Source organism: Sus scrofa, chromosome 6 (genome assembly GCF_000003025.6).
Source record: "Sus scrofa isolate TJ Tabasco breed Duroc chromosome 6, Sscrofa11.1, whole genome shotgun sequence".
NCBI classification, from domain to species: Eukaryota; Metazoa; Chordata; class Mammalia; order Artiodactyla; family Suidae; genus Sus; species Sus scrofa.
This window is the reverse complement of record NC_010448.4, coordinates 52,166,621-52,181,025: the sequence shown is the minus strand read 5'-3', so window position 1 is coordinate 52,181,025 and position 14,405 is coordinate 52,166,621. Positions and strand designations below refer to the sequence as shown.

Genomic DNA, 14,405 nt, shown 5'->3' with positions numbered 1-14,405 from the left:
CCCGAGGGCGGTGTGCCCGTACTGGGGCGCCCCCTGCGGGATTGCGAGGAGACAGACCTCAGGCGCCGGGAGCCGCAGCCCGGGGACGTGAGAGCTGGAGATGGCTGAAGAGCGAGGGAGCTACAGATGGGAGATACTTCTGACAGTAATAACAGCCTCGAGGGCAGAACTCTAGGGCCCCACCCTTCTACCCATCTCGACCGGAGCCAGCGAACAGCCAGAGACCAGCATGTCTGCTGCGAAAGAAAGGGCGCTTAGAGGCGAAGCGGTCTCCAGAGATCCCCATGTGTTCCTCTAAGGACAGTAAGTGATCCTCGAAATCACATTTCTCATTCGACGGACTGGAAGACTGAAGCTACTGATCGCCGGAAATGTTGCAGACCGTGTAAATGGCCAAGACCAAAGGTGGAGGGGATCGGGGCCTCTGCTCATATCTCACTAGGGCAACAGACCACTTCCAACACCTAGGAGCTTCGCTTCCGGGACTCTCCGCTCTCTCTAACAGCAGCCGTCCAGGGACCCAGAACCACTGAGAACTCCATTTCCCAGAAGCCTCTATCTCCCTTTCCGTCCAGCCCCCGTCAAAGGACTATATTTCCCAGAAGGCTTGGCGCCCCAAAGCCGGAAATGAAGGGCGTAGTAGGAAGGCCGCTGGCGCGGCAGAAAGTAGGGGCGGAGTCCGGCCGCAGAGTGGACTCCAATTCCCAGCGACTCTGCGTGCGGGACGCGTGCGCAGTGTCACGGCGGCGAGCGGAAGATGGCGGCGGCGGCGTCTGGGAAGAGGCGCTGCTGAGGGGGCGCGAGGGGGACGGAGGCCCGAGCCGTGGTGAGCGGGGGGTGGCGTGGGGGCCCGGGGACGAAGGGAGAAAGAACGCTGAAAGGGCAGAAGCGCTGTCGGGGGCAATGGGGACGCTGAGAGGAGAGGGAAGCAGTGACTCTCGGGACCGCAGTGTCTTCCCCGGCTCAGGACCCTCCCGTGGCTGCTTAGTGCCCTCAGGGCAAAGTTCCAACGTGGCCCCCAAGGCGCGTACGCCCCGCGGGCCGCGGCTCTGCCTCTTTGCTGGTTCCTCACTTTGCACACCTGCTCTGGCCTCTCGGTTCCGCACACTCGCCGTACGCCTTCCCGCCTCAGGCTTTTTGCACATGCAGTCCCCTCTGTCTCAACATCCCTTTTACTCATTCCGCCAGGCTAACTCCCATTCATCTTTTGGGTCTCCGTACCAACGTCACTTCCTCTACCAAGCCCTCCTTTCCCGCCCTCCGTTCCGCAGTCCGCCTGTTTTATGCTCTCATGGGTCCCTGTTCCTTTCCTTTCAGTCATTTGGGGTCTCGTTTGTTATTGGGCCTTTATTTGTGTGGCTCGTTAGTTCTGTCTGTGACCACGAATTCCACGGGGGCAGGGACTGGGTGTGTGTTGGTCACCGCCGTGTTCCCAGCACAGCACGGTTACGCTAAAAATGCTCAGTTAATGTTCGTTGAATGAATGAAAGATAGTCATGGGACCACTCTGTGTATGAGAGGAGTGGTCATACGCCCGGGTGGGAGTAGGGCAGTGGGACTTCCTACTGGACTCCCTAAGGAATACGCGGGGGAGTTCCTGTTGTGGCTCAGCGGGTTACAAACCCACCTAGTATCCGTGAGGATGCGGGTTCGATCCCTGGGCTCGCCCTGTGGGTTGAGGCAAGCATTGCTGGAAGCTGCAGCATAGATCAGACACAGCTTGGATCCAGCGTTGCTGTGGCTATGGTGTAGGCTGGCAGCTGCAGCTCTGATTTTACCCCTAGCCTGGGAACTTACATTTGCTGCAGGTGCGGCCCTAAAAAGCAAAAAAAAAAAAAAAAAAAAAAAAAAAAAAAGTGCTCCAGAGATCCGGAAGAGGAAGAAATGTTTGTTGGTAGTAGCAAAAGACTACAACCACCGCAGATGTCTTTAGTAGGGAGACTGGCGGGGTTGGGGGGCAGTGAGCAGTCACATAATAAAATATTATGCAACTGTTAAAAATAAATGAGGGGGAGTTATCTTTGTGGCTCAGCGGTTAATGATCGCGACCAGGGTACACGAGGATGCTGGTTTGACCCTAGCCTCGTTCAGTGGATTAAGGATCCAGCGTTGCTGTGAGCTGTGGTGTAGATCGCAGAAATGGCTTGGATCTGGTGTTGCTGTGACTGTGGCATAGGCTGGCAGCTGCAGCTCCAATTCAACCCCTAACCTGGGAATTTCCACATGCAGTGGATGCGTCCCTAAACAGCAAAAAAGAAAAAGAAAACGAAAGAAAGAAAGAAAAAGGAATGAGGGGAGGGAGTTCTGGTTATGGCTCAGCAGGTTAGGACCTGACCTTGACCTTGAGGGTGTAGCTTCCATCCCTGGCCTCGCTCAATGGGTTAAGGATCCCGGGTTAAGGATGTTGGAGTAAGCTGCCGTGGAGGTCGCAGATGCCCCTTGGATCCCTTGGATCCCGTGTTGCCATGGCTGTGGCTCCAATTTGACCTCTGGCCAGAGAACTTCCATATGCAGTGGGTGTAAAAAGAAAAAGAAGAAAAAAAAGAAAGAAAAGGAAATATGTGCATACGTTTTGGGGAAAAAAAAAACAAAAAGTGGAAGAGGAAAGACACGGTAAAAAGTTTGGGTGGATCCATGTAGTCTCATCTTGAAAAGAGTGGAAAGGTTCAAAGTAAAAAGGTTCATTATGTTCTGATGGGGAGCAGCAGATACTGGATTATTGGGTGGCCATACCGTTTGACTTGCATGAACAGACCTGGGGTGGGGAAGCAGTTCTTTTTATAGAAGCAGTCCAGCACAGTGGTGAGAAGGCTAGATTCTGCAGCCACCCCATTAGGTCTGCATCTTACAAGTCGTGAGCCTTTGATCAAGTGACTTTACCTACTTGAATTTCAAATTTCCTCATCTGTAAAATGGAGATTAAAAATAGGGAGTTCCCAGGAGTTACTGTTGTGGCACGGCAGAAAAGAATCCGACTAGGAACCATGAGTTTGTGGGTGCGATCCCTGGCCTTGCTCAGTGGGTTAAGGATCTGGCGTTGCTGTAAGCTGCGGTATAGGTCTCAGATGCAGCTTGGATCTGGTGTTGCTGTGGCTGTGGCCGAGGCCAGCAGCTACAGTTCTGATTAGACCCCAAGCCTGGGAACCTCCATGTGCTGTGGGTGCAGCCCTAAAAAGACAAAATAAATAAACAATTAAAAAATAGTATCTAGGAGTTCCTGTCGTGGCGCAGTGGTTAACGAATCCGACTAGGAACCATGAGGTTGTGGGTTCGGTCCCTGGCCTTGCTCAGTGGGTTAACGATCCGGCGTTGCCGTGAGCTGTGGTGTAGGTTACAGACGTGGCTCGGATCCCACGTTGCTGTGGCTCTGGTGTAGGCCAGTGGCTACAGCTCCGATTCGACCCCTAGCCTGGGAACCTCCATATGCCGCGGGAGCGGCCCAAGAAATAGCAAAAAAAAAAAAGACAAAAAAAAAAAAAATAGTATCTACCTCAGGAGTTCCCATTCTGACTAAGCAGTAATGAACCCGACTGGTATCCATGAGGACTCAGGTTCAATCCCTGTCCCTGTTCAGTGGGTTAAGAAGCTGGTGTTGCTCTGAGCTGTGGTGTAGGTCACAGATGTCGTTCGGATCCCCTGTTGCTGTGGCTGTGGTATAGGCCAGCAGCTACAGCTCCTGCTGGACCCCTAGCCTGGGAACATCTGTATGCCATAGGAGTGGCCCTAAAAAGACCAAAAAAAAAAAAAAAGAGTGCCTACCTCACAGAGTTGGTGTTGTGGGTTTAAATAAATTAATATGTATTAGAATTGTGCCCAGCGCATTTTAAATGTTCAATAAGTATTACCTGTTTTTCTTTCTTTTGTTTTTCCCCACGCATTTTAGAGCCAAAAGGTAGGGATACTAACCAAGCCCAGTGATGGTTGAAGCCCTTTGGCATTTGCTCAGCAGATTTTTCTTGAACACTTACTAGATGCCAAGCAGTGTTCCATGCTGGGGCTAGAGAAAGTGAACACACAACACATACACACAAATCTCTGAGAACCTATAAACATGTTTGTGTTGATGATAATAAATGCCATGGAGAAAAACAAAGTGACACAGATGGAGAGGGAGAGGAAATTGCAGTTTGAAATAGGATGGTCAGAGAAGACCTCACTGCTGGGATATTTGAGTTGAGACCTGAAGGAAATAAGGAGGGAGAGCAGAGAGAAATGAGGGCAGAGATAGGAGGGGCCAGATCACATAAAGTCTAGGCTTTGACTAAGTGAGATGTGGCCGTGATAGGCTGCACGGAGACTGGAAAGGACACTGGTGTGTTCATTCAGCAGATACCTTTTGAATTAACTACTCTGTACAGCATATTGTGTTTCTTTTAAAAGATGCATCTTTTGAAGTTCCCCTTATAGCGCAGAGGAAACGAATCCAACTAGGAACCATGAGGTTTCGGGTTCGATCCTGGGCCTCATTCAGTGGGTTAAGGATCCATCGTAGCTGTGGCTGTGGTGTAGGCTGGCAGCTATAGCTCCAATTCGACCCCTAGCCTGAGAATATCCAAATGCTGCGGGTGTGGCCCTAAAAAGACAAAAGACAAATAAATAAATAGAAAGCATCTTTTTCACCTTCCTCAGATTATTTACTGCTTATGCAGTAGCCTTTAGGTCAATAAAAATAGTAGCTGTACTTATCTCATGTTTACTATGTATACTAACTCCTCCTCAGAATAGTCCTGGGAGGTAAACACTGTTACCATCCCTGTATTACAGAAGAGGCAGCTGACACCCAGTTTTTTGCCTCAGGTTATTCTGGGTTACAGACACAAACTTGGCCAAAGTTGGTTGAATTGTATACATTTTCCTGTGATGTGTCAGGTTGTCATTGTCATCTTTTCCTGATAATACATTGAGATCCATCTTTTTTTTTTTTAACTATTTCCTCCCTTTTCTACTTTCTTTTTTTTTTTTAAATATGTGGATATGTTACCTTCATTTTTTCTTCTTTTTTTTCCTTTTGAGGGCTGCACCCGCAGCATATTCCCAGGCTAGGGGGATTTGGAGCTGTTGCTGCCAGCCTGCGCCACAGCCACAGCAACACCAGATCCAAGCTGTATCTGTGACCAACACCACAGCTCACGGCAATGCTGGATCCCTAACCCACTAAGTGAGGCCCGGGATGGAACCCAAGTCCTCATGGATAGTAGTTGGGTTCATTACCACTGAGCCACAATGGGAACCACCTCTCTTATTTATAAAAAGGAAACATGCATGAACATTGTCTTCATTTAGCTTGCGGGGTTTTTTTTTTGTTTTTTTGTTTTTGTCTTTTTGCCTTTTCTAGGGCCACACCCACTGCATATGGAGGTTCCCAGGCTAGGGGTCGAATTGGAGCTGTAGCCCGGCCTACGCCAGAGCCACAGCAACGCAGGATCTGAGCTGTGTCTGCAACCTACACTACAGCTCACCGCAATGCTGGATCCTTAACCCACTGAGCGAGGCCAGGGATCGAACCCGCAACCTCATGGTTCCTAGTCGGATTCGTTAACCACTGCGCCACGATGGGAACTCCTCACTTAGCTTGTTTTTACTTAATATCTGCTAGAGCCCACTGTTTAGCAGTGTATGGAGATATTTTCCTCATTCCTGTTTTTCCCTTTCCGCATTCCTTTTTACAGTTGCATGGTATCTTATTATGTGGATATATCATAGTTTTTCAGCCAATATCCCTATTTGAGAACACTTATTTGGATAGATAATAGTCTTTTGCTCTTAGGAGCAGTCCTATAATTGATATCTTGCTTATTTCATAATTTTGCCAGTGTGACTTTGGGACAGATGCCCAAAAGTTCCCTACCCCCTTTAATTTAAAAAAAAAAATTTTTTTTTTTTGGTCTTTTTGTCTTTTTAGGGCCATGCCTGCAGCATATGGAGGTTCCCAGGCTAGGGCTCTAATTGGAGCTGTAGCCACCAGCCTACAGCACAACCACAGCAACATGGGATCTGAGCTGTGACTGCAACCTACACCACAGCTCACGGCAACGCCGGATCCTTGACCTGTTGAGTGAGGCCAGGGATCGAACCTGCAACCTCATGGTTCCTAGTTAGATTCATTTCCACTGCGCCATGATGGGAACGCCCTAAAATTTTTTAAATTTTTATTTTTTTCATTTTTAGGGCCACACCTACATGGAAATCCCCAGGCTAGGGGTCGAATCAGAGCTGCAGCTGCTGGCCTACACCAGAGCCACAGCAATGCAGGATCCAAACCACACTGATTATGTACACCACAGCTCATGGCAACACCAGAACCTTAACCCACTGGTTGAGGCCAGGGATTGAACCCTCATCCTCATGGATACTAGTCGGATTCTTAACCTGCTGAGCCACAAAGGGAACCCCCCCTTTATAAAAACAATTCCATGGTATTCCAGAAAATTGCAGAAACATAATTTATTTAATTAGGCCTTCTCTGATGTATTGAGTACTTACTGTGTACAGGGGTTCCTTAAAGCTGTGTTTTGGAAAGCTTGCTCTGGTGTCCAGTCTAGAGTACAGCCCAGGTGGAAAGACAGGAAGTACTGAGACCAGTGAGGTGGCTGCTGTGTGTTCATTTGTTCAGTCATTCAGCAGATGTTTGTGGTCACCCCGCTCTGTGTAAAGTACTGGAGGTGAGGCTTGGTATTCTACGTTGTACTGCTTCTGCGCTAGAGATATCAGTCTCCTGCAAATTATAACCCCATAGATGCGTACAGTGGGATCCAGGCTGAAAGGGGGTGGAGGTGGGGGCTTCAAAAGGCCTGCAGGCTGGAAAGGAGGGTTGACCCTTTTGTGGATAGTGGGGTAAAGGTCCAGAGCTTGATCCAACCTCTTCTCCAGGGAGTACTGGACAGCAGCCATGGCAGGAAGCAGTGGGGACAGCGTCACTCGCCGGAGTGTGGCATCACAGTTCTTCACCCAAGAGGAGGGACCGGGAATCGATGGCATGACCACCTCGGAGAGAGTGAGCATGGAGAGAAGGGTTTGGAGTGGAGAGGCACAGGTCCTGTCTTTGGGTGATTCACCCCTAGTGGCAGAACCCAGTGCCAAAGGGGCTGGGCTGGCAAAGCGAGCACTGTCACCTGCCTTTCACCTTCCTTCCAGGTAGTGGATCTCCTGAACCAGGCAGCACTGATCACCAATGATTCGAAGATCACAGTGCTCAAACAGGTGAGGGGAAGGGGGTGATGCTGGGCTAAGCGGGACAAGGGGAGCTGGAATGAAAACCTATGAAAAGGGAGGCACTGATAACAACACTGAGGTTCACATTTAAGCACTTGGGGGCATGCCTGCTCTACAACCATGCTCTCATTTAATTCTCGAAAAAGCTCTGTGAGGCAGGGTAATTTCATCCCCATTTTATACAGAAAGAAGCGGAGTTTGAGAGCTTAAATTAGCCCACTCTGTTAGGAGATAGCTGAACTAGGACTTGAATGCTGGATTTAAACTCCAAACAAGTTTTGTGCTGTTGACCCTCATATTTCCTCTCTGTCAGAGTCCCATCCAGTGGGGAAGACACGCAGGTCACCAGACAGTGAGGACCCAGAGTGGGCAGGGCTGGGATGGAGCAGCCCAGGGGAATGTGCAACCCATAAGGGGTCTATGGGTGGGAGTCAGGAAGGGCTTTCCGGAAGAGGGATGTCTGAGCTGAGACCTGGAAGGTAAGGACAGAAGCCAGCCAAGTGAGAGAGGGAGAGTGTCTGGTGCAGAGGGCATCACAGCTTGTAGAAAAACAAAAGGGGATGTGGGGGGTTGAGGGCTGCTGGGTGTGCTTCAGAATAGGAGGCCGGTGGCGTTGAGAGTTTGGGGGAGTGAGGTTGCTTGGGTGAGAACCCTGGTTCTACTTGCTCAGTAGGTGGTCTTGGGTAGCCAACTCTACCTCATCAGTAGAGTGGGGACCTGATGGGGCCTCCCTCGAGGGGTGGCTGGGATGCTGTTCAACAACAGTGCCTTGGGTTGTAGGAGCCAGGCCTGTTCTGGCACTCAGCTTCCATGGGTATGTCTTTTGAAAGGGATTATTCTGAAGAGCCTGGCAAGGCACATTCCTGAGGCTCTTGTTCTTACTGTCATAAAATGCCTGCTGAATTGTGGCAGTTGAGTGGGGAGTAGAAACAGGAGAGTGGAAAGGATTGATGGATGAGTCTCAGGAAGGTAGGAGTCTTGCAGCACTTCTGTCTTTGCTATCACATACTCACTATTTACCAGGACCTGCGCCTTGTAGCATCTTCTTATTTGTTTAGTTTTTTATTGTATTTAGCCACTCTGAGGCATATGGAGTTCCTGGGCCGGGGATCAGATCTGAGCAGCAATGCCAGATCCTTTAAGATCCAGGGCTGGGGCTCGAACCTGTGTCCTGGCACTGTAGAGATGCAACTGATCCCACTGCACCACAGCAGGAACTCCAGCATCTTATTGAAGCCTCACAACAAGTTTTTGTTTATAATTCCCATTTTACAGAAGAGCAAACTGAGACTCAGGGGAAACTATATGCCCACACCACAGTAGGAGTGACTGAACTAAGATTTGAACTCAGTTTATCTGCTGCCTCCCCACATGCTGTTTTCTTCTACACATTCCTATTTGCACTGATTAGACCTCAGTTTTATAAGTGTGTTCCTCTTCCCCGTCCCCAATCTCCTTCCAGGTCCAGGAACTGATCATTAACAAAGATCCCACACTGCTGGACAACTTCTTGGACGTAAGTGACTGATGGAAGAGAAAGGATGTGGGTATAGGGATAAGGGGATGGATCCTGGTGCAACGCTGACTCACCTTCTTCCTGACCTTGGCAGGAGATCATCGCTTTCCAAGCAGACAAGTCGATTGAAGTGCGAAAATTTGTCATCGGCTTCATCGAGGAGGCATGGTATGGGGCATGGGGCGGCACAGGGAGCCCCTGGAGGCACCCTGCTGGAGTCAGCTTCTTCGGCTTTTGGCCTGGCCCTGCCCTGAGAGTGTTGCCCTCTGCTTCCCAGACCCATTCTTCCTCCCATGCACACTGACTCCCCAGCAGATATTTAATAAGGTCGAAATCTTAAGAGTTATCCATGATTCCTCTGCGTCTTCTGCACTTCACATCTGCGTCATCAGTAAGGACTATCAGCTCTACCTTCAAGTTGTAAACAGCATCTGACCATTGTTCGACCACTTCCCTTGCTATTGCTGTGGTCTAAGCCACTGTTCCCTCTTGCCTAGGTGATTTCACTGGCCTTCTGTCTGGCTTACCTGCTTGCACTCTCTTTTTTGCTTAATTGAGTTGAAGTTCATATAACATAAAATTATTGTCTTTTTTTTGGCCGCAACTGCAGCATGTGAAAGTTCCTGGTCCAGGGGCTGAACCCTAACCACAGAAGTGACCTGACTGCAATGACAATGACAGATGCTGAACCTGCTGCACCACAAGGGGACTCCTAAATGAACAATTCAGGAGTTCCCATTGTGGTGCAGCGGAAAAGAATCTGATTAGGAACCATGAGGTTGCAGGTTTGATCCCTGGCCTTGCTCAGTGGGTTAAAGATCTCGCGTTGCTGAGGCTGTGGTGTAGGCCAGCAGCTGTAGCTCTGATTAGACCTGTAGCCTGCGGAAGTTCCATATGCTGTGGGTGTAGCCCTAAAAATCAAAATAAATAAATAAATAATATGCTGTGGGTGCAGCCCTAAAAATCAAAAAACACACACACATGCAAAAAAACCCACCATTCTGTTTACGGCTTCTCTGTTTGCTGTGCCTACAAAGGGCACTTATTCCCACAGAGCCACCTGGCTTGCTCCCTCACTTCCTGCTGGACTTCTTCAGCTAGCCCTTCCTGACTACAGCAGCCACAGTTTTTATATCTTGTTTGTGCTGTTCTTTTTTTTTTTTTCTTTTTTTGCTTTTTTAGGGCCACACCCCAGCATATGGAAGTTCCCAGGCTAGGGGTCGAGTCAGAGCCGTAGCTGCTGGCCTACAGCACAGCCACAGCAACACTGGATTTAAGCTGTGTCTGCGCCCTCCACCACAGCTCACAGCAATGCTGGATCCTTAACCCACTGAGCTGGGCCAGGGATTGAACAACCATCCTCATGGATACTATTTGGATTCGTAACCTGCTGAGCCACAATGGGAACCGCCTTTCTGTGCTATTCTTTCTAGTTTCTCACTAATTGAAATTCCCCTGTGCTTCTCTTCCCCCCAGAAATAAAGGCTTCTCGAGGGCAGGACTTTTCTTTGTTTCAGGCTGTATCCCAATCTCACTCGGGGGCTGAATAGATGTTTGTTGAATAAGAATTGAATCGCAGTAGAACCACATGGAATGCTTACTCGGCCCTGCAGTGCATTAAATCCTCTTCTCCGTTAATGCGTGTAATCCTCACAGCAGCATTGGGAGTGAAGACTTTGTTATTTTCCTGCTTTGGAAAAGGAAACTGAGGCTCAGAATGATGAAGTGACTTACTCAAGCTGAGTCATTTGTTCATTAAACATTTACTGGAAGTTTTGTGTCTGGATATAAAAGAGCCCCTAATTAGTAAATATTACTTATTTGTCAGGCATTGCACTAAATAGTTTACCTGCTTTGTTATTCGATCTTTAAAATAACACTGTGAATTAGTTGTTTGATCCATTTAACTGAAGACAAAACTGATTCAGAGAGGTTAATTGAGCTTCTTAAGTTCACACAGACAGTATATGGCAGGACTGATTTTTTTTTTTTTTTTTTTTTATTTTTTTTTTACAGCATGGTTATTTTTACATTCATTACATTTTTTTTTCTTTCATATATTAATAGTTTATGCTTGCAGGACTGATATTTTAATGCATGGTATTTCACACCCTTGCTCAAATTCTCAATCTCCACCTTTTACTGGGAGAATTTTTAAATTGAGACATAGTTTATTTGTAATATTATATTAGTTTCTAGTATACATCAAGTGATTCAAAAAAAAAAAAAATTTTTTTTTTCAGAGTTCCCATTGTGGTGCAGTGGAAATGAATCTGATTAGTATCCATGAGGATGCAAGTTCCATCCCTGGCCTCGCTCAGTGGGTTGCAGATCCAGTGTTGACGTGAGCTGTGGTATAGATGGCAGATGTGATTTGAATCCTGTGTTACTGTGGCTATGGTGAAGGCGGGCAGCTATAGCTCCAATTCGACCCCTAGCCTGGGAACTTCCATATGCTGTACATTCACCCCCCACCCCCAATTTTTTTTGTTTCTTTCTGGAGTTCTGTTGTGCCTCAGCTGGTGTGATCCCTGGCCTTGCTCAGTGGGTTAAGGATCCAGTGTTACCATGAGACTCGGATCTGGCATTGCTGTGACTGTGGTATAGGCCAGCAGCTGCAGCTCCAGTTTGACCCCTAGCCTGGGAACTTCCATATACTGCAGGTGCAGCCCTAAAAAGCAAACTTTTTTTTTTCTTTTTATGGCTACACTTGCGGCATATGAAAGTTCCCGGGCTAGAGGTCAAATCAGAGCTACAGCTGCAGGCCAGTGCCAGGCCACAACCACAGCAACACTGCATGTGAGCCACATCTTCAACCTGTGCCACAGCTTGCGACAACGTGGGATTCCCTAACCCACTGAGTGAGGCCAGGGACCGAACCTACATCCTTACAGAGACAAAATCAGGTCTTTAAACTGCTGAGCCATGACTGGAGCTGCTGATTCAAAAATTTTTTTATAGATTATTTCTTATTTAAATATAGTAAGTATTGGCTATGTTCCCTGTACTGAACAATCCATCCTTGTAGCCTTTTTATTTCATACATAGTAGTTTGTACCTCATCCCCTTACCCCTATCTTGCCCCTTCTCCCCTCTCCCACTGGTAGCCACTAGTTTTGTCTTTTTTTTGAGGTATTGTTGATCTGCAATAATATATTAGTTTCAGGTATACAACAGCGATTCATAATTTTTGTAGATTATTGTTGGGAGAATCTGTGGTAAGTCTTCTGTGTGCAAAAAAAACCTCTTTGTTTAACAGGTATATTTAGGTATTTATGTCATGGTCTAGGAATATAGCACTGAGTAAAAACAGATACTGTTCCTGCCTTCATGTAGCTACCAGTTAAGTTTCATATTTTTTGGCTGATTAGCTTAATATTTAATTTCAGATTGTAACATGCTATGAAAATTCATGTTCTAAGCTCTAGGTATAGCCTTGAATTTCTTTATTCACTGAACAGATATTTACTGAAGGCCTTTTATTCTTTCCGAGACTCTGCTAGTACTCAGCCTGGAAAGGGTCCCCACTTTCGGAGCCCTCAGACTTAGGTAAACAAATTAGTGAACAAAACTGGTGATTACATAAAGCAAAGCGCTTTAAGGTAATAATGGCTAATAGTTGTTGAATGTTTCCTATACTATTCTAAGCACTTTACATGTGTTGTCACAATTTTCACAGCAAGCCTGAGGTAGGAACTATTCTAAATGAGAATTAGAGGAGTTGCTTGTCCAGATTCACATGGTCGTCTGGCTCTGCTGCCTCTTATGTGAACAGCAGTGCCCTAATAGTGCAGAAGAGTAAGGGTTGCAGGACCAACCTAGACAGTATTTGGGGCCGGCTATGTCCGAAGGTGCCAAGCACTGTTCTCAGCCTCCGGCTGCCCTGGCAAACAGAACAGGTGCCCACCTCCATTCCGGCTCCTGACACTTTGCTTATGGACCACAGGCTCCCATCACCTGACCATCCTGACCTTAACCCATTATCCTCCATCCCCCAGCAAGCGAGACATTGAGTTGCTGCTGAAACTGATTGCAAACCTCAACATGCTCTTGAGAGACGAGAATGTGAACGTGGTGAAGAAGGCCATCCTCACCATGACCCAGCTCTACAAGGTGGCCCTGCAGGTAAGCGCTCCCCGCCCCCCCGACCCCGCCAGGGTATCCCAGCTTTGTCTCGTTTACAGACTCACCAGTTACAGAGTTCAAAACCAGGGTCGGATCAAATTCTTCACGGGCAAGATGTGCTCTTGATCTTTAGGAACAGACAGCAAGGGGATCTAACGTCTAATGGTTAGGGACTTGCCCAACTTCCCAGCCATCCATCCATCTTCATTGATGCGTTCAGCAAGCATTCCCCAAGTTCCTCCTCTGTGACCAAGATGGGCCGGCCAGGTCCACGCTGTGATGTGATGTTCATGAATGCTAATGAAATGAATGAATCCATTTAGTCTCTGCCACCATCTCGTGAGGTCAGCCTTGTTGTTCCTTTGGCTTCGTTAAGGTCTGAGCCTTCATCACTCTGGGTTGTCACTGCCTATGAACCTCATGAGGGCAGGACCCCACTGGCTTTGTCACCACTGAGTCCTGTCCCCAGTTTCTCAGAGGAATGTATCCGTCATCATTTATGGATCTCTGGTAGTGGTGGAGTTGGCGGTTGGTAGCTTGACATCTTTCCGTCCCTCCCTGGCCCACCGGCAGTGGATGGTGAAGTCCCGGGTGATCAGCGAGCTCCAGGAGGCCTGCTGGGACATGGTGTCTGCCATGGCTGGGGACATCATCCTGCTCTTGGACTCTGACAATGACGGCATCCGTACCCACGCCATCAAGTTTGTGGAGGGCCTTATCGTCACCCTGTCGCCCCGCATGGCTGACTCGGAGGTGCCTCGACGCCAGGAGCATGACATCAGCCTGGACCGCATCCCTCGTGACCATCCCTACATCCAGTACAGTGAGTGCCACTTATCAGCCAGTGCCATTTGTCAGTCACTGCGCTGGCTCCTTCTGCCTCTCGCCCTCTCTCCCTCCCCTCTTGTTTTGGTTGTTGATTTCCAGAGTCAGCGCGTTGTAGTGGATAAGAGCCCTGACACTAGGTTTACCTCAGTTTTACCATGTGCTCATGTGAGCCTGGGCACATTACTTCTCCCTGAGCTCTGTCTTCCTTTTATAAAATGGAGGTGATAGTGATGCCCCCTTCACGGGTTTGTAATGAGGTCCATGAGGATGTGAGCACTTAGTAAATGTTAGCTAGTTTTATGGTGTTCCTAGCTGCAAACTATAGGAGTTCAGTAATGCACGTTATTGAAGTATCAAGCAACACATACAGAGGGGTACACCGAGAAAACAGCCCCTGCCCCAGTCCTGCTTCCCAGAGACGCCTACTGCTAAGAGTATTGTTTGCTCTCAGACCTTTTCTGTGCAAAGTTAGGTATTTATATGTATATATTCATAGCGTCTGCGTCTGTTGGCTTTTTTGTTTACAGAAGACAGAACCATGCTTTTTATTTTTAGCTGAAAGGCTGAGTGTAGTGAATTGTGTTTGAATCTCTGCTCTACCATTTAGCAACTAACCTTTCTGAGCCTGTTTCTTCATTGGTAAATTGGGGGTTATTATTATGGCATCTACATTAGGGTATAGGCATGAGCGTTTGTTATGTTAACAGCTGGTAGAGTAAGCATT

General features: G+C 47.9%; 1 protein-coding gene across 2 annotated transcripts in view; it reads left to right on the top strand.

The window, feature by feature from the left end:
- SYMPK (symplekin) overlaps window positions 644-14,405 on the top strand; it is a 44,803-nt gene continuing 31,041 nt past the window's right edge. The window contains exons 1-7 of one of the 2 annotated variants that reach the window (XM_005664608.3): window positions 644-826; window positions 6,871-6,994; window positions 7,135-7,200; window positions 8,675-8,728; window positions 8,823-8,896; window positions 12,727-12,853; window positions 13,427-13,676. In XM_005664608.3, the coding sequence (XP_005664665.2) occupies window positions 6,890-6,994; window positions 7,135-7,200; window positions 8,675-8,728; window positions 8,823-8,896; window positions 12,727-12,853; window positions 13,427-13,676 (676 nt within the window). In that variant the 5' untranslated portion in view covers window positions 644-826; window positions 6,871-6,889. Of the gene's footprint in view, window positions 827-6,870; window positions 6,995-7,134; window positions 7,201-8,674; window positions 8,729-8,822; window positions 8,897-12,221; window positions 12,278-12,726; window positions 12,854-13,426; window positions 13,677-14,405 lie in introns of those variants that run through there. The other variant, XM_021094592.1, reaches the window with a different exon arrangement.